This window comes from Typopeltis vanoorti, chromosome 19, assembly GCF_054136105.1.
Source record: "Typopeltis vanoorti isolate ZY-2024b chromosome 19, IOZ_Tvanoo_1.0, whole genome shotgun sequence".
Lineage (NCBI taxonomy): Eukaryota > Metazoa > Arthropoda > Arachnida > Uropygi > Thelyphonidae > Typopeltis > Typopeltis vanoorti.
The window spans coordinates 9,633,768-9,661,434 of NC_143567.1; the positions used below are offsets into that span (position 1 = coordinate 9,633,768).

The 27,667-nt window shown below is 33.9% G+C and overlaps 1 protein-coding gene across 1 annotated transcript in view; it reads right to left on the bottom strand.

Annotated features, from left to right (window-relative positions):
* The window catches only part of LOC150095845 (regulator of telomere elongation helicase 1 homolog), a 332,736-nt gene that overhangs the window by 41,809 nt on the left and 263,260 nt on the right, over window positions 1-27,667 (bottom strand). Inside the window, exons 17-19 of the mRNA XM_090409544.1 lie at window positions 24,900-25,047; window positions 12,150-12,245; window positions 11,736-11,840 (exon numbers count right to left, since the gene is read on the bottom strand). Of these exons, the coding sequence (XP_090265670.1) occupies window positions 11,736-11,840; window positions 12,150-12,245; window positions 24,900-25,047 (349 nt within the window). The remainder of the gene's footprint in view (window positions 1-11,735; window positions 11,841-12,149; window positions 12,246-24,899; window positions 25,048-27,667) is intronic.

Below are 27,667 nucleotides of genomic sequence, written 5' to 3' on the forward strand. Positions count from 1 at the left end.
TTAGATGATATTCGACCAGAAATGCTGAAGTATGGTGGCATAAAAGTCTTACAGTGGCTGCACTGCATAGTTCAGGAAGCCTGGACAGAGGGACGAATTCCCGATGATTGGAGTAGAGCTCTCATAGTACCTATATATAAAAAGGGAAATAAAACTGAATGTGAGAATTACAGAGGTATTTCCCTACTGAGTGTTCCTGGCAAGATCTATGCAAGTATACTTGAGAAACGGTTGAGAAGAATTGTGGAAGGAAAGCTTGGTGAAGAACAAGCTGGATTCAGGCCAAATAGAGGCTGTCAGGATCAGATCTTCACTTTATGACAAATAGTCGAGAAAGCATGGGAATATAACAAAGATCTGTATTTAAGTTTGTCGATTTGGAAAAGGCATATGACAAGGTGCCAAGAGAGAAGCTATTCAATACGCTGCAGTTATATGGTGTCAATGGGGCATTATATCAAGCAATACTCAGTCTTTATTTGAGTTGCAAGTCAGCAGTTAGAATTGAAGGAAGTACAGGAAGATGGTTTAATGTTAAATCTGGTGTGAGACAAGGATGTACATTATCCCCTCTGTTATTCATTATCTATATGGATCACATTATGAAGGAATGTGGTATTAAACCTGATATCAAAATTGGAGATGTTAATGTCAGCTCTTTGCTTTATGCGGATGATGTTATACTTCTAAATAAATCCGCTACAAGTCTGCAAGATTCTCTGACTAAATTGAATAGCTGTTGTAATAGATATGGTATGAAGGTCAGCAATAAAAAGACAAAGACAATGAAAATAGGTAGAATCATTGAAAATGTCAACTGTGTTATGAATGGAGAACCTGTGGAACAAGTAAAACATTTCAGCTACTTAGGCACGATTTTTACTGAAGATGGTAAATTAAATATAGAAATAGACAACAGAATCAGCAAAGCTGGTATGGTGGGAAGTCAATTGAATAAATTCATATGGAATAAGAAAGAAATTAGTCGGAACACCAAATTAGCTGTATACAAGACAGTGTTCAAACCAGTTTTAACTTATGGATCTGAGAGCTGGGTCAGAAGTAAAACACTTGACCAAAGACTAGAGACCGCAGATATGAGAGTCCTGAGAAAGATTAGAGGCGTGAACAGATGGCATCAATGGCAATATCATATTAAAAATGAGGATATTAGGAAAGAACTTGACATTGTCAGCATCCAGGAATGCGTTAGCAGAGCTAATCTCAGGTGGTATGGTCACTTAAATAGAATGGGAGAGGAAAGATTAGCAAAACAAGTGTGCTCTGCCAGGTTGGCAGGAAAACGACCCAGAGGAAGACCAAGATATAGGTGGATTGATACGGTACAAAGTGCCTTAGACGATAGAAATATAAGATCTGATAATGTTGGAGTCTTGACAAGTAACAGATTGATTTGGAGGAAAATTGTAGATAGGAAGTTAGTAATGATGTAATTTTTTCATGTGGTACTGTCATATCCTGTACACCCCTTGAGGGTACATGGCAGGAATTTGATAATGATGATGATGGTTTATATGCCCCAGAAGAAGGAAGAGAACAGGATAATATTGATTTTTATAATCAGCTACAAAACATATATAATAAAATAAATAAAAATGATTACATAATTTTAGCAGGAGACTTAAATGCAAGAATTGGAAACACAAAAATTAATAATAATATAGGAATACATGGAGAACACACTCTAAATAGAAATGGTAAAAAATTGATTGACTTTGTAGTTTATAATAACCATAAAAATAATGAATTCCTTCTATAAACATAAAGACATACATAAATATACTTGGGCAGCAAGAGGATGGAAATCAATATTAGATTACTTCATATTAAATGAAAAGACATCAAAATTTTCACTAGATGTTAGAGTTCACAGAGGATATGAAATAAGCAGTCACCACTTCCTTGTTAAAATGAAATTAAGATTACCACCTAAATGGCTACAAGTAACAAGAACAGAAAGAAAAATTGAAACATTTGTTTATAAAACTAGACTATTGAATGACACAAATGTACAATGGCTATATGAACAAAGAATTAACCAGTATCTAGATAAAATAAAACAAAATGAAGAAATAGAAATAGAATGGCTTAATATAAAAATGAAACTAAATGCAGCATCAAATGAAAGCTTAGGAAAGACCAAAAAATTCAATAAAAGAAAAAAACTGAAGATCTGGGATGATACAATCAAAAAGAAAAAAGAAGCCTTTCACAAATGGTTAAGCAGTAAAAGATTAGAAGATGAAATAGAATATAAAAGAATAAGAGCCATAGCTAAAATAGAAGTCAGAAAAAGACATAGAGAATCATGGAATAAATTTGTTTCTAATTTAGAACATGATTTATATAAAATAAGACCCAATGTATATAAGATTTTGAAACACCTAAATGCAGATACCAAAGAAAACATAAAATTAAACACTGAATTGAAATTAGAAGAATTTCTAAATTACTACACAGAATTGTGGACAGACAAATATTTTAAAAAAACAACTGGCAAACAATTAACGAAAATGAAAAGGAAATAACTGAAGAAGAATTAGAAATCAGCCTGAAAGAAACAAGAAACGGAAAATCACCTGGAGAAGATAAGCTAGGTTCAGAACATAAATACGCATTCAGAACATAAATACATAAATACAAAGAATATAAATACGCAGGAACAAGATTCAAAGGAAGACTCTTATTATTTTTAAATAAAATTTACTCAACTGGTATCCCCCCAATAGAATGGAAAAAAGCAATTGTGATTCCTATCTTTATGAAAGGTAATAGAGATGACCCTAAAAACTATAGAGGTATCAGTATACTAAATTCATGTTACAAAATATACAGCAGAATCTTAAATAACAAACTAATGAAATATTCCGAAAACTTTATTCCAGAGGTACAAAATGGATTTAGAAAAGGACAATCATGTATAGACCCAGCCTTCTGCCTAAAATTAATAATAGAGAAAAGAAGAGAATATAATTTAAAAACACATATTGCATTTATTGACTTTGAAAAAGCATTTGACAAAGTTAAAAGAAACATATTATTTAACATATTAAAAGAAAGACAAATACCAAATAATATCCTAAAAGCTGTCACAAGTATATATGAAAATAATCAAATACAAATAAGATTAAATCATGAGCTATCAAATACAAGAGAGATAAACCAAGGGGTCCGACAGGGATGTCCCCTCTCAGCAACTCTTTTTAATATCTACTTAAATGAAATAATAATAAAATGGAGTAAAAATTTACATCAAGGAATTAAACTTTCACCTACAGTTAACTTAAACACTCTCCTCTTTGCAGACAACCAAATAATAATTACAAATTCTGAAAATAACTTACAGAAAGCTATTTTAAATCTAAATGAGATATCCAAAGATTATGGTATGGTAATATCAACGGAAAAATCAAAAACTATGGCCTTTAAAGGACAAGATCCAGCAAGAACTAAAATAGTATTAGATAACAAGATCTTAGAACAGGTGAATTCATTTAACTACCTAGGATGTATGATCTTATGAAAATGAAAAAGATATAAACATAAAAATTGCAAAATACTTAAAAATAACAGGAGTAATTAACTCTATATTTAAACCAAACCTAGTTCAAAAACAAACCAGGCTAAAAGTATACAATACATTAGCCCTACCGGTCTTAATGTATGGAAGCGAAATCTGGACAATAAAACAAAAAGACAAACAAAGATTAACAACAGCAGAAATGAAGTTTATGAGAAAAACCGCAAAGTATACCCTATTTGATCACAAAAGAAACGAAGATATTATGAAAGAATAAAACCAAGAACCAGTAATTGAAAAAATTAAAAAATATAAACATAAATGAATGGAATACGTTCAAAGAATGAAGACAGAAAGATTACCAAAACAAGCCTTAAAGTACAAGCCATTAGGAAAAAGAAAACCAGGACGTCCTCTTAAACGATTCAACGGAACAGGCCATACTAGGCCTAAATCCTTGATATGTATGATGATGATGATAACATTTGTTCTTCTTCTATCTTTACCTTGTGAGAGTGTACTGTCCACTGGTTGTGACAAGGGTTTAGCTACCACATATTTTCCAATCAACAAAATTTCCAATTTCTTGCCAAGTAAAAAAGAGAAAACAAAGTCAGATATTGCAACATAGTGTTGATACCAAACATGATATCCTCCTGAACTGTTTATCTTCTTCAAAATAAAGTTCAAAAACCCATTACCCTGACCAAATTTATACTGGAATGAATGCCTCTCAGTCTTAAAATTTTGAGAGATCCACTTCACGTAAATATCAAAAACAATTTATTATCTTTTATAAAAATTAAGTAGATATTAAATCCAGCATTATTTCAAAGCCGAATACAGAAACTATAAAAGTTTTGTATGAAATTTGACCAGAGAGCTTACGGGAATACACTGACCGATATTTATGAATTGCCTAGCCAGACTTTATAGGAGAGATGATTACTGTCCAAGCATTCATATATTCCCCTTCTATTGGTCCATTTTGAAAAGGCTTCACTGGCCTGACAGCTGTTTCAAACTGGTTGGTTTTCATCAGAGACCAGGCAGAAACTTTAAGAGAGCAAAAACTCTCAGTACTAAGTAACTTGAAACATTGGAGAGATGTATTTTTCGTAAGCAAACTCTCAGTCGGTAAGTAAATTTACTTACCGAATGAGTTAATTTTTTTAATAAATTTTACTAAATTTATTATCTATTTGACAGGATCCTTCTAATTCAAAAAACTTGATGTTATAGGTGAACAGATTGGGGTATTCATCTTATATTCTGTGTATTTTTCATAACTGATGATGTGATCTTAATTCTGGTATGAAACATTGTTGCTAATTTCAATAAAGTTAAGATCTACTGGAATACTCAGTGGAGAAATTCTTTTGTAATACTTCACATTACACTACTTTATTTCCCCTTTTATTTTTTTATAGGATGAGATCCTATAATAAGAACTCTAATCAAATAATCTGGAGAATTTGCTTTTCTTATCAGGTGTTTTGAAAATTATAAATACAGCCATTATAAAAATTTTACACTTCTGTATTTGAGCATTTTTGGTGGAATATCGTCTACTTCAGCTACCTTTCCACATTTCAGGTTTGTGAATGATTTTTTCTATCTCAGTACTGATATGTATCCTGACTGCATTTCTCTTGAACATTTTTAACCATTGTTCTGTCACTATCATGTAACAACTGTGAAAGATTGATTTCAACTTATTTCAGAGTAATAATTACTCTAGTCATCCAGAATGTATTTATCTTCTGCTTTATATTACCTTTATCATTGATTATTCCATTTATTGTACTCTTTCCTCCATTTCTAAGTATCTTCAATAGCTTTCAAAATATTTTGCTACTTTCTTGATATTTATCTTCTAGATTTCCAAGTCTTCCCATGACTTTTGTTTAGCTACTTTTTTTATTTACAAATAATATATATGAAAAAAAAAAAAAAAAAAAAAAAAAAAAAAAAAAAAAAACAAAACAGGGTACCTGCAAAATACTTGAGATATGATTTCTAATTTTTTTTTTTTTTTTGAACTACCCATTTTAACTAAAGTAGTCCAGAGTATGCTATGAACTTTGGATTTCTATAAATAACTTAAATATATGCCTCCCTGACTGAATCAATCAATGTTTTCTTTAGCTCCTGGTTTCTAAGTTTTAAATTTTGTTTTCAAACTCTTTCATTTTTTTTTGTTCAATAATTCAGTTCAACTTTATATTTAACTGCTCATCCCTAAAATCTGTTTGACTCTAATTCTTTTTAAAACCTTCACATTTCTTTTCAGTGTGATATTCACTTTAATCATGTTCAGAATTAAGTGAAGAATAGTTCCTATTTCAAATTATCATATTATCATCGATTGCCTGATATGTAACCCGAAGAGTGGGTGGTCAGGCTATTATCACAGCATTATATGATTAAGTTTACATTATTAACAGGCTCCTATCAAGAATTTTCCTCCATATTAGTCTATTACTTGTCAGCACAATGTCATGTTCATTCCTAAAAATGTCTTCATTTTTAATATGATTCTACCATTGATGCCATCTGTTCAAGAATCTAATTTTTCTAAGAACTCACATATCTGTAATCGCTAATCTTTGATCAAGTGTTCTACTTCTAACCCAACTCTCAGATCCATAACTTAAAACTGGTTTGAACACTGTCTTGTATACTGCTAGTTCAGTATTTTGGCTAATTTCTCTTATTCCAAATAAATTTCTACAACTGTTTCCCCCACCATACCAGCTTTCTTATTTGCCTGTCTATTTCCAAATTTAATTTACCATCCTTGATAAAAACTTTACCCAAATAACTGAAATATTTTACTTCTACTAGAGGTTTTCGATTGAGAATTCAGCTGAAATTTTCTGTTCCTGTCCATTTTCGTAGTTTTGGTCTTTTTATTGCTGAAATTCATGCCAAATTTGTTACAGATGCAATTCAATTAGTTTGAAAATCCTAGAGACTTCTAAGTGGATGTGTTTAGGAGTCCAATATCACCTGCATAAAGCAAAGTGCTAAGTTTGATATCTCCAATTTTAATATAAGGTTCAGTGCCACTTTCTTTCATAGTGTGATCTAAATAGATGAATAAGGATGGAGATAATGTGCATCCTTGTCTTACACCTGATTTTACATCAAACCATCTTCCTACTGACTGACAACTTAAATATAGACTACGTATTGTCATGAATAATGTTCCATTTACCCCACGTAACTGTAGTGCTTTGAGAAGCTTTTCCCCGGGCACCTTGTCGTATGCCTTTTCCAGATCTACAAAACATAAATACAGATCCCTGCCTTCTAATCCAAATCTTCTGTTTACTCGTGTACCCTGAATGATCATGATGATATCACTATCAACAGGGACTGAGGCTTTTCTTATTTTTGTGTCTTCTCTCCATGTGAACTTGTGCACATTTTTATGTTGGAACATGGTGTTAGTAATGGCTAGTCCTTATCCTGAGCAGTAATCCAGCAGATACTCACCATTATTATGAGACTTGCCCTTTTCCCCAAATATTCACAAAACAGTTCTACATGGCTGGTGGGATTCAATTCCTACTCTGCTGTTTAGATCTCCAGTAAGTACCACTTTTTCCATTTTTCTTTATGTCAGAAAACAGAAGACATACATGGATGACAAAACATAGCCTACAAAATATTAAAAAAATTAAACAATGAAGAAAGCAATATAGCACAAATTAACATAATACAAAAAAAAACCATGGATAGAACATTATAAGAACTTATGGTATAAACCAAATTTAATAACTGGAAACACTAATGAAGAAATTAGTATTGATACAGAACTACTTAGATTAGAACTAAAAGATGCAATAAATGTATCAAAAAATAGAAAATCAATTGGATTAAATGGCATAAATAGTGAGCTTTGGAAATATGAAGGAATATATAAATAACTGTTGGAGGAAATGTGAGGTTCCATCAGATTGGTCAAAAGCTAAAGCTATATCTATATTTAAGAAAGGTAACAGATGATTCTGAAAATTACAGAGGAATCCATCTAGTAAATACAATATAAATATTACTCTCAGAAGAACAAAATGGTTTCAGACATGGAAGATCATATATAGACACTATTTATGTGTTAAAACAAATTATTGAAAAAAAAGATGAGAATTTAATTTAGAGACTCATCTGGCCCTTAGAGATTATGAGAAATCTTTTGATAAAATATACAGGGAAAAGTTATGGAATATAATAAAAATATTAAGGTTATCCATTACATTTGGTACAAGTTATACAAAGTTTATTATTATCATCTGACCTCCATTGAGTCAGAGATTCATTGTGGGAGGTACACACTATTGCACACAATGCTCATCCAACCATGCTTTAAGCCGATTCAACGTATCTACATTCACAACACACTCAGGCAATGCATTTCACTCACCAACCACTTTCCATACAAAGAATCTTCTCCTAACTCCTATGCTCACACTCTCCTTATACAGTTTCCAGTGATGGCCTCTTGTTATAACCCCCCTCCCATTCTATGAAAAATCTCTTCCATGTCAATCTGATAACAACCCCTGACTAGCTTATATAACTTAATCATATCTCCCCCCTCTTCATGAGGCTTTGCAACTTACATTCTCTAAATCTGCCCATGTACTCTACATTCCAAAGACCACCTTTGTGAATTTTGTTTGGACCCTTTCCAACATATCCTTGTCACTGCAAAAACCTGCAACCAAATCTGTGGCAATAATCCATATGAGGCCTGATCAAGGCCTTATACAATGGCATTATAACCTCTCTATTTCTGTATGTCAGGGTCCTCTGCATCATTGCCATTATCTGACGTGACATCTTCACAACTTGTGCAATGCAGTGCCTGAATTTCAGGTCCTTGTCCACCATTACTCCTAAATTTCTCATCTCCTCTACTTCCTTTTAAATTTCCCCACCAAGTATTATACTTTGCATCCCATTGTTGCTTATCAAATCTCAAAACCTTACACTTTGCAACAGTGAACTGACAGTTTCACTTACGTGCCCATTCATGAAATCTATTCAAGTCCTCCCGTAAGGCTATAACATTCACTTGACTTTGCATTGCTCTCCCCAATTTTGCATCATCTGCAAACAGCTGCAGATGATGCAAAATTGGGGAGAGCAATGAATTGAGCAATGGAGAGCTGCATATCATTAATTAAACCCATTCCAATATCATTAACATAACTTGAACAACAATGGTCCCAAAACTGATCCCTGCAGTACACCACTAGTGACCTTCCTCTTTTGGCATACTGCACCCCCATATACGACATTCTGATACCTATCTGAGAGCCAGTCACTAATCCAACTCAGAAGTATGTTATCCAATCCCACCTGTTTCAATTTATTTAACAGTTTGCTGTGTGGCAGTCTATCAAAAGGTTTTGCAAAATCCAAGTACACCACTGTATATGCATCTCCCCTGTCCAAGGTATTTGTCACCTTGTTTGTGTACATAAGTTAGTAAAACATGATCTCCCTTTAACAAACCCATGATAATAATCACAGAGAATACTGCTGTAATCAACCTTTCTGTATATTACTTCTTGCCAAACTCTATGGTACCTTCACTACAACTCCAGATTGGCCTATAATTTGAAGATACAGCCTTATCATCACATTTATGCAGTGGAACAATTTTACTCTCCTTCCATTACCTTGGAACCTGTGTAAGACTCTCTCTTATTAAACAGGCATGCCAATGTTACTGCCAATTCCCCAAAACATTCCTTTAAGATGCATGGTGACATGTCATCAAACCCTACTGCTTTATTGACATCAAGGTTATTTATTTCCCCAAATACCTCCTGCTCACTCACAATTAAGACTTTCCTATGCCCTTTACACTTAAATTCCTCATAATTCCACCATGAGATGGAATTATGAGAAATTTAATTTAACTTCTACTTGCCACATACCCGATTTGCCAATTTCTGTTTCATACCGCATGTTTGTTTTCCTTACCAACTGAGTCCCACTCCTAGCTTGTTCTTTATACTCTTCATGATAATTGATTATTACCATTATTCATCTTGTACTGCCTCCAAAGGACCTTCTTCCAGATTTTATGCTTAAGCTCTTCATTCATTCATTTTACACCTACCTTATTCAGCCTTTTGGCCTTCAGAATACATTCAGACATTGATGATGTTATTTATTTCTGCCAGTTCCCAAGCAGGCATTTATTTCCTTATCACTCAACTCCGCGTTCCATACTATAGCTCTAAGCTGTCTCCTAAGCTTGTCATAATCACCAGCCTTAGAATTCCATTATAAGGTTGGTGCATATGGCTAGCATACAACCCAGGTGATCACTTCATAATCACTTTCACCAACTGGAGGAAAGTATGAAATCCCACTCCCAATTACATCTTCTGATGAAATAATCACATCTAAAACTCTCGATCCTCGCGTGCGCTCCTTTGCATGCTGCATGTTATCTTTCACGAACTCGAGAAAATTATTTTTCTTATTTTCAAATGCTATCTCTTCATTCTAATCTATATCTCCATAATTAAAATCATCCATAATAATTATCCTTACCTTATTTACTAATCCAAATTGTTTATACATTTCTTCATCACCATCCTCCACATTCCCAGGCTTATAGCAACATATTAAATATGTCTTCATTTCAATCTTCACATTACACCACACTGCCACTGTTTCACTCTTTCATGTCTACCTTATGTGGACATAATTCCCACTATCAGCAGCACCTCCCCCCCCCCACTTCTTGTCCTTTCTATCTCGCAAAAAATACTGTATCCTTCCATTTCTATTCCTGTTAGAATATCATCTTCATTCAACCATGAACAAAGACCTTCACTTATTCCAATGATTTTGGGACAAATAAACTCAATCAGTGAAACCATTTCATCTCCCTTCAATTACTTCTAGCATTTATAAACAAACACAGTAATTCATTTTTAGGTCTATAACCAGTCCTAACCAATCTATAACCAATCCTTTGGTTGTGATTTCTCTGCCACACCTGCATAATTACCTTTATTACCACTTACCACATATATGTGCTCAGTCTCAACTACCACACCCACATCGCAATATATACTCCATCTTCTTATACACATTCACTGCCGCTTTCAACATCCATTCTCAATGCCATGCCTTCCTGTTCACCTGGGTTCTCCCCCAATTTCCCTGTTTCTCTTGCATTCCTGTTCTCTTATCTCTCACTATACTATTGTTTTCACTGCAAAGCACTTCTGACTCTTCAGTACCACTCTTCTGATTTTTCCCTTAATCTCTTTGTTCTGATCTCTTGAATGCATCACACACTGTGCTTCCATCCAGCAACCCGTCATGCCTGAATTCATTCTTCGCTCAAACACATGCCATACATCCACAAACTGTACTCCCTTCTCCTCACACAATTCTGCTAGTATACCATTCATGATTTTGGCTTTCCGTTGCAACTCATCATTGTCATACCTAGGCAACACACCGACAATCTTTCCCACTACACTGTTTTCTTTCCCTCTTCTTAATAACCTCCTAATATTCATCCTCACATGCTCCTTATGTCCACTTAGATCATTTGTCCCAACAATCACCGATAACTCTCTTGCTCATTTCTTCCCCATGTCCAATGCCTGAATTATCCTACTTATTCTCCCTCTTGAATAGCAGACCTTATGGATTCTCACATTAACTAATCCTCTAACTAAAGAATCTCCATATACTGCTATCCTGGAATCGCTTGTCACCTCTGGCAAAAGTTAATTACATAAACTATTGTTGCCAGTGATGATGGCCTGTAATATTCAGGCTGAAATATATGGCCTTAAATAAATAGTATTACTTATTCCTTGTTTTTCATGTTAATTAAAGGAAACACAAGTTGTGTGAGAAGTTCTAAACATCAACGTGCAAGCAGTGGCACCATGAACTTAAAAAATCAATCAGTGCAGGAAAGAAGCAAATGCCTATTCCTTAAGTAAGTTAGTTATGGGAAGGGAAAAACTGGTTCTTGTAACATAATCTATCTCACAAAAAACTTTTCAAGTTTTTTGTTTGTTTTCTTAAAACTGAGTTTAATAAAATCAGAAATCTCAAAAGACCTATAAGAAATCTTAGAATATAATTATTTCTATCCAGAGAATTAACAATACAAAGAACTAAAATTAACAACCATTACCATAGCCCATAAAGAGGACTTTAGTCTTTCTCGAAAGATGAGAGTCACTGACCTGATCGGGCAAAGTTGTCTGTTTTGTTTCTTCAGTATCTTTTGTGAGATTATCTGAAATGAATCAGCAAATATAAACAGAAGTTTAAAAACACAACCAAAGGATTTCTTTCTGTTTTTCTATCTTTCTTTCTTTTTTGCCATGATTTTAATTATTTTATACAGTAAACAGAACTCACTCACTCACTATAAACAAGTATTGAAACATCCCAGCCCACATTTCTAAAAAATTCACTATAAGAAGCCACCCTTCCTTTTGTCCATACAAATTAGCTTAAGTAAAAGTAATAACATAATTCTGTTAAAAGGACTGTTTCAGTATCATACATAGAAGTAATAAAAACAAATTTAATAAATGCTTACCAGTTCCATTCTGATCAGACATGATTTCAGAGAAGGCATTTTTCCATAACTGTATAAATTCATTCCTTTGCTCTGAAGAAACCACCAATGAAACAGCTGGAGAAAAAAATATATATAAAGTATATAAATATATATATACAAAATAATAATAATTATCATCGTCATCAGTCGTCCATACAGGAACATAAGTCTGTCTACGATGGTATAAGATCAATAAATCACTCAATTCCTATTCTAATGCTAACAACTACAACAAAAGTGTTTAAGGCTAGTTTTATGATCCTGAGGATAAAAACCAGTGCAGATGGAGGAAAACAAACTCCCAAACCAAACATCCCAAGACTGACTAGTGGCTAGGGTGTTGGAGGAGGAGGGGGGGGGGGTGCAGATGATTGGCATTACAGCTGAAGTTATTATGAGGCCAATATATATGGCTGTTAATTGTATGTATCCTCTGATGGGTGTACTTGTTTTGCAGGAGAGGAAGCCCCTGTCACCTCTATATGAGAACTTCTGCAAAAGTTGAGTCATATACTAACTAGAAATGTAACTGCTTTATTCATGTTAACTTTTTATCAAAAGCTGTTTGAATTGCTACTCTACATATACTGGACATCATCATCATCATCATGACAAAAAATATTATAGTAGGAAAAAAGCATAATTAAAAAAATAGGCATAATTCTTGTCCTAGCAATTGGTTCTAGGAACCAAATCTCTTAAAAGAAGAATTAAATAATGAATTAACTATATCAGATGCTTACATATGAGTTTTCATCCTACCATCAAATACTTGCCTATATGTGATATTATTATTATTTTGACAACCAAAAGTAAATAAGCGTAGCTGCTTTTTTTTTAAACATTTTTTCCCCATTTCACAATATATTACAATAATGTATGAGATTCTCTTTACATTTTTAGGAGAAAAAAAAATCTGTTATGTTCCTGTTTCAAATAATTTAATTTTTCAAGAGTTATGATTTTTTTCTTTATAAAATTATTACATCATCATTTTAATAATTCAAGTATACACTGCTTTCTGTATTTTTTTCATACAGAAGTATGCAACTTATTTTTAAATGTGATCAATTTACACTACGGTAGAAGATATTACTATACTGTCTGGAAAACTATATAAAAAATAATAATAAAATAAAAAATTTGCTAATGCTTTTTATTACCCTTTAGGGAGTACGCAAGGCCATTTTAGTCATATCTAACTTTTGGAGACTGAAGGGAGGGGGGGGGGATTCAATCTCCAACAGTAGCCAACCCAAGACTATCACTAATTATAAATGGCATCCAATGAAGAAACAGATGATTTACAGGCCTTAGGATTAGAGACCATCTTATGGCCCCTAATCCTAACACTATATTTGTAATGTTTGAAACAGTGTGGGTTCTACAGTCAATTTAGAGTTTCTTGAGTTTTTTTTTTTTTTTTCCCTCCCAGAAACCTGAGTTTCTAGATCAACTAATTCAGGAGCTGGTCGAAGAAAGACATAGAAAAGTTTCTCTAGTCTTCAACTACAGTTGAACTTAGGTCTTTCTTCAGGTGGCCTAGTGCTGTGGGTGCAAATATCACTTCCACTGAGCTACACAGGCTTATCTGAAAACTAGATGTGCTGTAAATACATTTTTTTCCTTCTTCAAAAGAAATAAGACTATAAATAATCACTTACAGACATCTAGACCAGATCTGTTTTTGACAGAAACCCAAATTGTAGCCACATCAACCGCAGTCCATCTTAAGTGACCAAATTACACTCTGCATGATTCTTTCTGCTGCATAAATTGTTCCCTTGGTAAGCATCAACATTGAACAACTTTAGAATCCTCTGCTTTTGATCTTCCCTGGCTTAAGGTATCCTTCTCCCATTCAGTAATGTTCATCTGCTGTACTTACTGTTCTCCAAATTCTGAAAACCACTCTGACCTCTTCAACTTCTTATCTTAAAACAATGACTTTCTGCAATTCAACTACCCAAACAATGAAGATCTTCATAGGTGTCCACAACTTCTACAACTGCCTTCCCTTTTCCAATTCCACTGACCAAATAGGTAGAAATGTGGAAATGTTTGCCATAAACAATGAAGTGAGGCAAACTGTGCCTCTGCTAACCTGAATATCTGATAACCATCTTGACTCTTGATATTCTTGATCTTTGTTTAAAGGTAAACTCTCCTCTAAATAACTTAGACTATAATCTTGTGCCTCTCCCTCACAATATCCCCCCCCCCCATACTATTTCCAACTTTGTGTCCTTTGGCACTACAAATGGTGATAAGTGGGATGACCTCCAGAAATTCTATCTACTCTTTCTTTCCTTGGTCAGACTACTGCTTCCATGCTTCTGATCTCACCTGCTCTGAGAGAGAGAAATTATTCTCACTAGTATGAAGATCCTCATTCCCCACTCAATCCAAAATTCCTGACCACTTTCCATGCCACAATTCAATAAGATGCAACAAGACAGATAAAGAGGCAAAAACAGCATATTATAGGTTGCTTAGAACACTCCAGGTTATAGTGAAGCACATAACAAAATGCAAAACAACCATTAACAAATCCAAATGTGATTTCCAAGTGGAAGTCATGCCTTTGGTCTTTTTCAAAAGACATCGAAGTCTGCTTCTGCTCACCTGAACTTCCACCAATCTCTAACCCAGATGGCATCACTGTCACAGAACCTAATAAAGCTGACCCCCTGGCATTATTCATTTCTTGCAACTTGCACACAGATGACCCATGCAAATCACCTCCTACCATACAAAAATTGGAAATCATATGCTTCCTGTGATCTTTTGGCAATAGGATATCAGAAGGATCTTAAATAAATTAGAGCTCAAAAAGTCACTCTCAATGCCATCTCTCCAACAGTGCTGAAAAGCTGAAGACCAGAACTAATACTACCTGTTGTCCTATATAATCTCTAAAGCCTTTTATACTCAGCTTGCACGTATCCTGATACATGGAAGCAAGCATATATCTGGCCTGTTCCAAAAAAAAAGAGGAGAAAGATATCTATTTCAAATTGCTGACAATCATCACCACCTCAGTTCCCACCTGCAAAATATGATAATCAGTATGGATTTTGCAACATCTCTTAGCCTAAATCATTCACCACTTGGGGGGGGGGGGGGGGTTACTGCAAAATCTTCTGCAACTAATACTTAAAATACTGACCTTCAAGGCAATTGGCAATTTTCATTGGGACAAGGCTAACCCAGTCATTTCCAATACTTTCAAAACACAGTCTTACCTTCATTCTCATAAAAAAAAAAAAAAAAACCTGAACTTATTTTTATCTTCTATAATACACTGATCACCAGAGAATTAACCCCCTACCTCCAGACTGCCATTTAAATCCAGCCTTTCCTGGTGCAAACATATCATATCAATAGATTCCTCAGCATTCAAAAAAGGCATTTTTTCCTGCTTAAGACGCTATCTTTCACCCTCAAGTTACTAATTTTTACAAATCCCAAATGTGCCTATCATTAGAATACTGTTCACATGCCTGCATGTTTGCAATGTGCTAAAAATTCTGATGCTAACATGGAAAATCAGATTAATTTTAATCAGATTTTCCACGTTATGTTTTGTTTTCTATGGGTATTTACATGGACAATACTCCACCCAATGAAGAATTGCTCTGCTTTCTGCCAGGCCTGTTAAAACATCAGTAGCAACAGATGCCTGGCCTCCTCTTTCAGTTCAACTGCAAAAACACAATGAATATGCTTCTCTTATTCCCCTTTAATTCCATCTACCTCTGTTAGCTGAACAGCTCTCCTCATGAAGAGTTCCCAAACTACTCTAGTTTCTAAATAAAAGTAGATATATTCCTTCTTTCCCAAATCCCACCTACACTTTACACACATAGCATTGATGTCTTATAGATTCTTCTATCTCTTGTGTGTGGAACTGATACATAAGTTCAGAAATGTACTTTGTCTAAGTATAGAAGGTAACCACTCCTTCTTCAAGTGTCATCTCCTATCGGAGGTCGGCGAAAACCATGGCAAATTTTGAGCGATCCTCAGCCACTCTGAACAGTCTCTCAGAGCTCATGCCAGTTCAGTGTCTGATGTCTGCCAGCCAAGATTTTCTTCATTTTTCCTTGTTCTCTTCTTCCATTTATCTTCCCTTTTATAATAAATTGAAGTATCTTATATTTTTCATTACGAAGTAGGTGACCAAGATACTGCATATCTTGATCACAGTTTTCCTTCTTTTTTTATGGTATTCAAAAGTTAATGTGATTTCCCCATTTGTTCCAGTACTTCTATTGGACATTTTTGCTGTCCATGGGATTTTTAACATTCGTCTGTATAACCACATCTCAGAGACTTCAAGTTTTTTTATTGATGTTGTCTTCAGGGTCCAAGTTTCTGCACCATTGAGCAGTACAGACCATACATACTCTAAGTTCCAAATTTAAGTTGTGTTAGTTGATTTCACCAGGAGAAAATTATTTTCTTGCCATTTCAATTCTAACCTTTATTTCCATTTCTGGATTGCATTCTTCATTTAACCAGAATCCAAGATATTTAAACTTTGTCACTCTTTCTATTTGTTTCCCATTAAAAGAAAGTGCTGAATTAAGAATTAGTTTCTTGTTTATAACCATAAATTTAGTTTTGGTGATATTTATATTTAAACTTAATCCCATTTTTTCACTCTCTTCGTTCACTACTTACAGAAGATTTTGAAGATCATGAATATTGTCAGCTAGGAGAGTTGTGTCATCAGCATATCAGATGTTATTGATGATTTCACCATTTATATTAATCCCTTACTCTCTTCCTTTTATTCTTATTCTCTTCCTTAATCGTTTGATGTTAAAGCCTAAGGCTTTAACATCAAAAGAGGAGTAAAGCAAGGATATTTGCTGTTCCCTCGTCTTCTTTTTATATATAGATTTTTTAAATTTAAGATTTTTTAAAATATGGCTTCTGAATATATGTTAAAAAGAAGAGGTGACAGCACATATCTTTGCCTTACTCCTTGTTTGATGTTAATGGGGTATGTAATAATGTCATCAACTTAAACAGATGCTTTTGGTTCCAATATAAGTTTTCAATAATTCTGATGTCTTTACCATCTAATCCAATTCTTTTTAATAATTCAATCACTTTAGGATGTTGGACTTCGTCAAATGCTTTCTGGAAGTCAATGAAGCAAATGAATACTTCCTTGTTTTGTTTTAGAATAAGATTTAGGAACAGAAAGAGCCTCTCTTGTTCCCAAACCATTTCTAAAGCCAAATTGGGTATCTCTGATGGTATCTTCACATTTTCTGTACATTCTTTTTTGAATTATTTTCAGAAACATTTTGAGAACATGAATCATTAGACTGATCATTCTATAGTCATTACAAGTTTTTGCGTTTGCTTTTTTAGATAGCATGATGAAGATTGACTGTAACCAGTCTTGAGGGATTATGCTTGTATTGTAGATCTTATTAAATAGCTTTACTAATATAATAATGTTGTTGCCTTCTAATAACTTTACTATTTCTGCTGGTATTCTATCAGAGCCTAAAGCTTTACCATTTTTAGCTGAGTTCAGCACACATTCTACCTCTGATCTTAGAATCCATAGACCTTCCATCTGTTCATAAGTATTTTCTGGGTTTTGTCTGATATCAGTAAAGAATTTGTCTACATATTTCACCCATTTTTGTATTTTTCATTCTTTTTGGATATTATTTATCCCTTTTTGTTTCGAAGGATACTTAGCTGTTTTTTCTTAAATATACCTGAGGTCTCTTTCAGTGTAGATTAAAGCTGTCATGCTTTTCATCTAGAAATTCTATTTCTTTACATGTTTTATTCATCCAGATTTCTTCTGCTTCTTTGATTTTGTCTTTAAAAATTTTCTGAATCTCTTTATATTTTGTTGGATTATGATTTTTATATGATCTGTGTTGATCCATGACAGAAAGAATTTCGTCAGTTATCCAATCTTTTTTTTTTTTTTTTTTTTTTTACTGCTCTATCAAGACACAAGTATTGGTACACTTCTCTATGAAGACAGATTTTAATTTGTTCCATGATTCAGCACCCCTAATGACGTCATCATTCTTGATAAGTTCTATTCTCTTGATTCAGATCTTGACTCAGTTTTTTTCTTATCTCTGGGTTTTTTAACTTTCCTAGATCAAACCTTTTTTGCTGATGTTTCTTAAATATAGCTTTCAGCCCAAGTTTTAACTCTGTCACCAGTGGATTATGATCAGAAGCAATATCTGCACTAGGATAGGTTTTTGTACTCTTCATGGAACTTTGAAATCATTGATTAATTAGCAAGTAATCAATTTGGTTTCTGACTATATTTGTATTATTATCCTGTGGTAATTTGGCAAGTATATAGCCTTTAGGATGGTAGATTAAACCATGTATTTGTGATTGTTAGTTCCTCTTCTTGGCAGGATTGAATAAGATTGTCTCCTCTCTCATTTGTTGTTCCCAGTCCATGTTCACCAACTATATCTCCACTTCTACCTTTCCCAACTTTAGCATTGAAATTAACCATGGCGATGTTAATATCATGTTTCTTTGTAATTTTCATCAGTTCTTTTAATTGATCTTAAAATTCTTCAATCTTGGTATCATTCTTGCCAATAAGTCACTGTTCAGCTTAATCTCCTATTCAGGAGGATGTTATTAAAACTTAAGTTATTAATCTTATACAGGTCTATGCCCCTACTGCTGACAAGGTAACCACTAAGAAACTTAAATATATGTATGTATATTACATATACATACATATATTTATGTATGTATATATATACATATATGCATATACCTATGTGCATTTGTGAAAATGATTTTTTTATCTTTCACCTATTCCCCTCTCCGTTTTTTTTTTTTTTTTATGGAAGTGAGTGTTTTATGCATTCCAAAGGTAAGTGCTGCTATTTTCTTCTTTTCTTGATTCAGCAGTCAAAAACAACAACTTTTCACTGAGGAAGAAAAGTTTTTTTGTTTGTGTGAAAATATACACTTCAACAACAGTAACTTTAAAAATCCTACATCTAACAAAAGTATGTATACTCAGCACTATTCATCAATATATTTTCATTATGTGATGGATTATAGGTTTTCTATAAACCATCATGAAAATTTTATATGAAATAGCACTTTCACTTTTTGTTGCAAATTAGCTATTCCAATATAAACTACATCTAAATAACAAATACTTTATTACCACTACAAAAATTTTTTCACTCCCTACACCTCTAGATTTTATTATTATTATTTCAGTACTTGGCAGTTCTAGGGGGGGGGGGAAGCTTTCTATTTAGTTTCACAAAAAAATCTTCTTAAACACTGTAACTAATTTTTAGTAAGAACCTCCAACTTCTTAATGACAGGATTATCACTGGATAATGAGACCAGAAACAATGAAGTCAAGAATACTATTCAAGAGATTAAAAAAAAAACTCCTGGTGAAGATGATATTAATGCTGCAATGTTAAAATTTGAATTCAAAGAATTGTTACTTAATTCAGTGAAAGTCGTCACTAATGTTACTTATTAATGAAGCCATCCAATATAAGTGGCTAAAGTTCCAGGGGGGAAAAAAAAAGCTTTCTTTCTAGTTTTCTCTAGACAATAGATAATTCTTTTACACAAGAAAAATTGTAAATTGCACTTCTATTAGAAAGAAGCTGATGGATGTTAATAAATCTGAATCCGGTTCTTTGACAAAACAGAAATTCAGAATATCCTGATGAACAACTAAGAGAAGCATACTGGAAATTTAAAGAAAAGGCACAAAGTAAAAAATACAGAAATTAGGTGACAAAAATTGTTGATACTATATTATTTATGCAGGCTGTTCTATAAAGCCTAAGGACCCACTAGGAAGGGCCTACATATATCTTTCCTGGAACAAATTCAGTGAAGCTATTTCATCTTATGGCAGCCCATTCTGCACACTTGCTACATATAAGAAGAGCCCAACACTTTCATGCTTTCTAACTGTATCCTTACTCAGATTCCATGGATGACCCAAAGTTCTCCCCTCCACCTGACATGACTTGCAAAATGTCACATGCATCAATACTTTAAGATTCCCTACAAACTTGTATATTTCTACCAACTTTGTCTATTTCTCAAACTCCAAGACAAATTTCTTCTATCTATCCTCATACACACAATTCCATAAGAAAGACATCAACACATTGCAAAATAGAAAAATAACTTCCTTATTCCAACGAGTTGATGCTCTCATCAACATTAAAGCTATACAATGTGATCAACTTAGCCACTGTACCCATGCAGCACTTAAAATTCAAATGTGTTCACCATGACTAAAAGTTCTTTAGTTTCATTAAAAACTTGTAGCAAGTTCCACATTAATATAATGGGAAACTTGCTACATATAATAATAATACTCTGCCTGCAACGTCCTCAGTCCAGCATAGCCCTGCAGTATAGAGCTGACACCCATTATCATTTGCTATCAAATCAGCTGCAGCGATAATGTTTCAGCTAAATTTCTTACCACCTTCCACAAAATAACTCAATGTTACTCTCCGAGACCAGTGTCTCTAACTTTTTGAGACTACAGAATCTCACAACAAAAACTATTTCTTTACATTACTAGAAAGGAAATTATCACATTGAACAGTTATATGAAAAATATTTTCATCAAAAAACATTCAAAAAATCTTCTGCTGTTTTAAAAAGAAATAAAATTTATGCTGTTTAATCATATTAGTAAATAAATTTAATAAATAATTACAGTAATATTAATGCCCTCGTTGCACTATAATAACTGGTGAATAATCTAATTTTAGCAGAATGGCCTCCATCCTGCTAACTCCTGGAATACAATAAGTCTGGCCTTGCTTATCAAACCATTGATACAAGATACAAAGTTTTTTAGAATCAAACCAAGATTCTATACTCCAGTCAATTTAAATTTGATCATCCGTGGAAATACTAGTGGTGGTGGTGGGTGGTAGATGGAGTTGGTGTAGTTGCAGTCAGTTGGTGGATTGAGAGTAGTGGAGACAGAGTTGTAGAGCAGGTGCCCTCCCTCGATGAGTCCTTGGACTCCCTGGAGGTGTCAAATAATAATAATAATAATAATTTTCATTCTTTTTATTTTTATAATAATAAATGAGTTATATAGCCTTGTATTTGAATTAAAATAGCTAACCATTGTTTCCTTTTGAACTCTACTAGTGCATTATAAGGTTTATTCAGCTGTGATTAAGACATAAGAAAGTAAACAGATGTTATGTGACTCGTGTCTTAAGCTCCCATTTTGAATATTATCAACTGATTTTCTTTCTCTTCTCTTGCTGAGAATGATTCCATAACAAAGAAGAAATATATGAGTTAATAAATTAAATTTTTCTACATACATGTAAACTATTATTAATATCATACACACATGAAGAAATCAAGTATGTTGGGAAGGTAGAGAGGATTATCAAGTATTCTGCTAGGGAGATGACAATCTATGTAAGACCAATGCTAGTAGAAACACCTTAGCCTGTCTTTCTGCTTTATTGTTGCAAATGGAAGAAGGGAAGTCAGTTTAACTGTGATTACTGAAGTTTTCAAGAAAGACAATCTCAGTGCTAATTTTTGGACAGCAGAAAATCAAGCTTAAAAATACAAAAATTTGAAATATGTAAAAATATTATTTAAAATAAAGAGGCAATAGGCTTCATTTCAGTGATGTAAACATTATTTAAATTAAGGGGATATTAAATCCCACATTGTTTTAAAACCGAATAAGAAACTGAAAGATCGGAATCAAAGAGTTTCATGCCAAATATAGTAACTATAAACGTATTGGCAACTACTAGCGTAAGCTAAAGCACATAGTTCATGTAGTACAAACTAGGGCAACTTGTAGCAAAGGTGGAGAAAGTTCTGATCGCAATTCCTATACTCTTAGTATTATACTTTGGTCTAGCTACTCACTGATGAGATCTCAATAAAGATCGAAACTGGCCTGGGTAGTGACCTCCCACCATAATGTATAACATCATATATCTCCTAGGAGATGGGTTTTACATTACGGAAAATACTAGGAATAACGATCAGAACTTTCTCCACCTTTGCTACGAGTTGCTCTAGTTTGTACTACGTACTTGAACTACGTGCTTTAGCTTATGCTAGTAGTCACCGATACGTTTATAGTTACTATATTCGACATGAAACTCTTTGATTCTGATCTTTGAGTTTCTTATTCGGTTTTAAAACAAAGTAAAAATATCTCAAAATTAACATAAAAGTCAGTAAAATCCATACATGAATCAAAAGATGCTTTGGGGAAGGAGAAGTGGGATGATTGATTAGTCTTTTGTGACAGTAGGAGGAATCCAATATTCCTTTGTATATTATATTACTCAAATTGTCTGACACTTTTGACTTTGGGGGGGGGGGGGATTAAAAATCATACAAGTTAATTTATTGAAGAGTCCCTGGTGGGAGGAAGTTCAATAACTTGAATAGAAAATATGACTGTTGCAATTGAAAACGAAAGGTAACAATTATTCTTTGATAATATAAACATTTTGTTGCATTTATTTCTATTTGCAGTATCATTAATATTTAAGAATCCTCTTGGAGTCTAAAGACACATTTTTGCATATCTTATCATCATCATCAAATTCCTGATATGTATCCTCAAGGGGTGTACAGGATACGATAGTGAAAATCTTATATCATTACCTCCTATCTACAATTTTCCTCCAAATCAATCGTTACCCATCAAGATCATTATCAGATCTTATATTTCTGTCTTCCAAGGCACTTTTTACTGTATCAATCCACCTATATCTTGGTCTTCCTCTGGGTCTTCTTCCTGCCAAACTGGCAGAGAACATTTGTTTTACTAATCTTTCCTTGCCCATTCTGTTTAAGTGACCATACCACATTGGGATTAGCTCAGCTAACACATTCCTGGATGCTAACAATGTCAAGTTCCTTCCTAATGTCCACATTTTTAATACGATATTGTTATTGATGCCATCTGCTCACGTCCCTAAATTTTTCTCAGGACTCTCATATCTGTGGTCTCTAGTCTTTGGTCAAGTGTTTTACTTCTAACCCAGCTTTCAGATCCATAAGTTGAAATTGGTTTGAACACTGTCTTGTATACAGCTAATTTAGTGTTTTGATTAATTTCTCTCTCCATATAAATTTGTTCAGTTGACTGCCTACCATACCAGCTTTGTTGATTCTGTTGTCTATTTCCATATTTAATTTACCATTTTCACTATAAACTGTGCCTAAGTAGCTGAAATGTCTCACTTGTTTTGTAGGTTCTCCATTCACAATGCAGTTGATATTTTCAATTCTTCTGCCTATTTTCATTGTCTTTGTTTTGTTATTTCTGAGCTTCAACAACCTCCATAATATGTTGCCACCTTCTTCAGCTAAACAAAAGTCTTCCCATGACTTTTGTTTAACTTTCTTACATTTGTCCCTGTATTCTCTAAGAGCACAAGCTGATTTATTTGCCAGGAACTTTTGATATGCTTTCTTCTTTTCCTTCACTACCTCTTTAACATCCTATGTCCAACATGGAGTTCTGATTTTTCTATCTTTGCAGGCAACTTCACCACATGCCTCTCTGGCTGAATCAATCAATATTTTCTTCAGGGCTTGCCACTGAATCTCCAAGGTTTAGTTCTTTTTCACAAACTCTTTGATTTTTTTCTTGAATAACATTTGTGTATTTTAGTCTACAGTTCACATCTGAGAACTGTTCAACTTTTATCTGCTTTAAAACTTTCTTACATGTTCTTCTTTTCAATATGAAATTCAATTTTATCCTACTTAAGACTAAATGGTGATCACTTCCAATTTCAAATCTTCTGTACACTCTAGTGTCCTGCACCAGTGAGAAAACATCTCTATAGACAATAACATAGTCAATGAGACTTTTTTTAATTCCTAGCCTCTTCTCTTCATGTGAATTTGTGCACATTTTTATGTTGGAACATCGTGTTAGTAATAACCAATCCATGTCCTGAGCAGAAATCCAACAGATATTTGCCATTATTATTAGCTTTGCTCTTTTCTCCAAATTTTCCCAAAATATTTTTGTATGTCTGACGATCATTTCCTACTCTACTATTTAGATCCCCAACAAGGACCAACTTTTCCCTTAACGAAATGAATAAAAATATAAAGAAAAGGCTTATTAAGTGTTATATTTGGAGTATGACCTTATATGGGTCAGAAACATGGACAATTGGGAAGAAAGAAGTTAAAATGTTGGAGGCATTTGAAATGTGGTTATAAGAAGAAGAAAGCATAACTGGATAGGACATATATTAAGAGGCGACAGCATACTGAAAAGAATGATAGAAGGGAAAATTGAAGGAAAGTGACCAAGAGGAAGGAGACGACTAATGATGCTTGATGATATAATGGGCACAAGAGGATATCAGGAAATGAAGGAGGAAGCAAGAGACAGAACACTAATGATGATGATAATTCAAGCGAAACACCAAAATACAGAGAGATCAGTAAGCAACAACATCATAAACAAAGAGTTCATGAAAACTGCAGCTGATTCACAGGGGTGTCATGTCACTAAAATCATCATGTGAGCATATGCAGCATCATATAAATTGGTCATTACTGAAAACTGTCATATATGAGCAGAACATCAAAAAGTGAAGCATCATAAGATGGATTATTACTGTTAATCTGATAGATATTAAATATAATTAAAAGAAATGGTTAAAGGAAAATACCTACTCTTTAGTATTTTATCACCACCTGGCACATGTTCAAATATTTGAACCATTTCTTGAGAAAATTTTCTCACATCTCGTTTGTTTTTGTATTCTTTAACTGCAGAACAAAATCTTACATAATCTTTACTGCAACCCAAAATCGATTTTACCTATGAAGAATTTTTAAAGCTTGCATTAATATGAATATCTATGTATTCTCAATAAATAAATAATAAATATATCTTAATCATAATCTATGTATTCATCTATATTACTTTTTTCACCTACCTCTTCAATTTTACGCACATTTATATTGCAATGCCAATGCACTTATTAGATGTTTTATCTGTCCATCAATATATACAACTCTAGCTGGATGGACTGCAATAAAATGTGTTATTTGGGATCGTTACCTAAATTAAATAATTCATCCCAATTTTATTTAAACTGACGTATTTTTAGTGACAAAATAACATAGTGAAATCAACAATTAATAAACTGTAGAAACCCGCATAAATGGTTCTCAGTTCAATCGCTATAACAATTCAATTTTGATGATTCTCCCTGATTATTTTCATACTGATAAAGTACAATAAATTTGGTTTTCAGCAGTTTTATTATCTTATTAAATAGAAAGGGATATTAAAGATCCAACATGATTTCAAAGCTGAAGTACAAACTCTGAAAGTTTCAAAAAAAATTGAGCAGAGCTTATGAGAATACAATCCTCATCAACGGAATTAGATGCACTACTTAAAAAACATTAGCAATGCCCAGGCTTCCATATATTTGAGTTTTATTAGTGCTTGGTCTCTGAAGAGAACCAACCAAGTCGAAACAGCTGTCAGACCAATGAAATCCTTGGCAAGGGACCAATCAGCTCTTTGCCAAGGCCACTGGGTGCAACTTCTGTCTGCCCAGGTTTCCACCACTCTCACATCCAGATGGTACCATAGTTATCTTACCTAAAGACAAGGCTGATTTACTGGCATCACTCTTCTATTCCAATTCCTACATGGTGGAGTGGAGAAGTGGAGAGCAAAGTTCCCTCTACTCCACTAAGAACAGCTCCTTCTATGTCACCGAGTCTTCCACCAAAAGGAAATCCAAAGAATCCTTAATAATCTGAACACATGACATTTGGTCCTGATGGTATCCCATTTATTGTGTTAAAAAATGTGCCCCAGAACAAACACCTATTCTGTAATGCGTTTTCAATCTATCCTGTTCAACTACCATCTACCCTACAGCATGGAAACAGACCCACATCTAGTCCATTCCAAAGAAAGGTCATAAAAGTCAACCAACGAACTATTGTCAAAATGTTCTCACTTCTGTTCTCACTAAAATTATGGAGGTCATCAACCACTAACTCTTGAACCACTTAGAGACCTGCCAACTAATCAGTGACCAGCAGTACTGATTTCGCCACTCATGAACTACAGCTGATCTTCTTTTCACCACCTCACCCTCTGGACTCAATCCATTGAAAAATTTGGAGAAACTCACATGGTTGCCCTCAACATTTCAAATGCATTTTATCGGGTTTGGCACATGGGCCTACTTAGTAAACTGCCATACTATGGTCTGCCTTCCACACTCTGCAAATGAATTGCCAACTTTCTTACTGGTTGATTGGTTGCTCACTATGTGTCATGGTGGATGGCTTCATCTCCTCAGATTTCCCCACCAGTGTAGGAGTACACTAGGGTTCTGTTCTTGGACCTATTCTCTTCCTCTTGTATATAAATGACCTGTTCTCACAGACTTCCAATCCTATCCATTGCTTTGCCAATGATAGTATACTCCATTCCTCCTTTTCATTTGACAAGCCTTGTAGTGCTCAAATATTAGAATCTTCAAGATCCACCATGTGACATGAACTCTGATCTCCTAGCTATATCCCAATAAGGCAAGAACAACCTAGTTGATTTCAATGCTACCAAAACTCAGTCCTGTCTGATCTCTCGCAAGAAAGAGCTAACATCCCTTCTCCTTACCTTCAATTATACTGAGATATCCAAACACAATCAGATTTTTCTTCTTGTACTAACTTGCACCTCTGATCTTTCCTGGCACAACCACATTTCAACTACAGCTTCTGCAGCAGCCAAAGAACTTTGCGTACTTTTTTGAACAACACACTACTTCACAACCTTTATGGGTGCTAACTCAATACAAATCCCAAATCTGCCCAACTTAGAAATATTGCTCCCATATTTGGGGAGATGCTCCAAAATCCTCTCTAAGATTGCTCAATTCTATCCAGAAGAGGGAAATCCAGCTAATTATTGATCCCTCTCTCACAGACATTCAGTTTCAGCCTTGTGCCTCTTCTACAGATACTTAAATGGACAGTGCTCTGCTGAATTGGACACTATTTTTCCTCCACTCTTCTCTTCTCTAAAATCATTAGAACAACAGCAATGCTAACCAACATTCTTTTACAGTCCATCTTGAAATTCACCGAGCCAATTTTAATTTCATCTACTTCTGTTCTTTGGAACAGTCTCCCACAACTCTGCCTTACCCAAAGATTACAATCTTCAGCTATTCAAACAAAATGTGAACACTTTCCCCCTTTCTTTTATTCCTTTTGCCCACACATGGCACTAATGTGCTATAGGTTTTTGTGGCTGTTCATGTGTGGATCATATATATATATATATATATATATATATATATGATGCCTGGGCAGTGCTCATATACCTTTAAAGTAGTGTAAGCTAATGCAAATGATGACAAGGATTGTATTCTCATAAGTTCTCTGGTCAAATTTTCAATATTTCT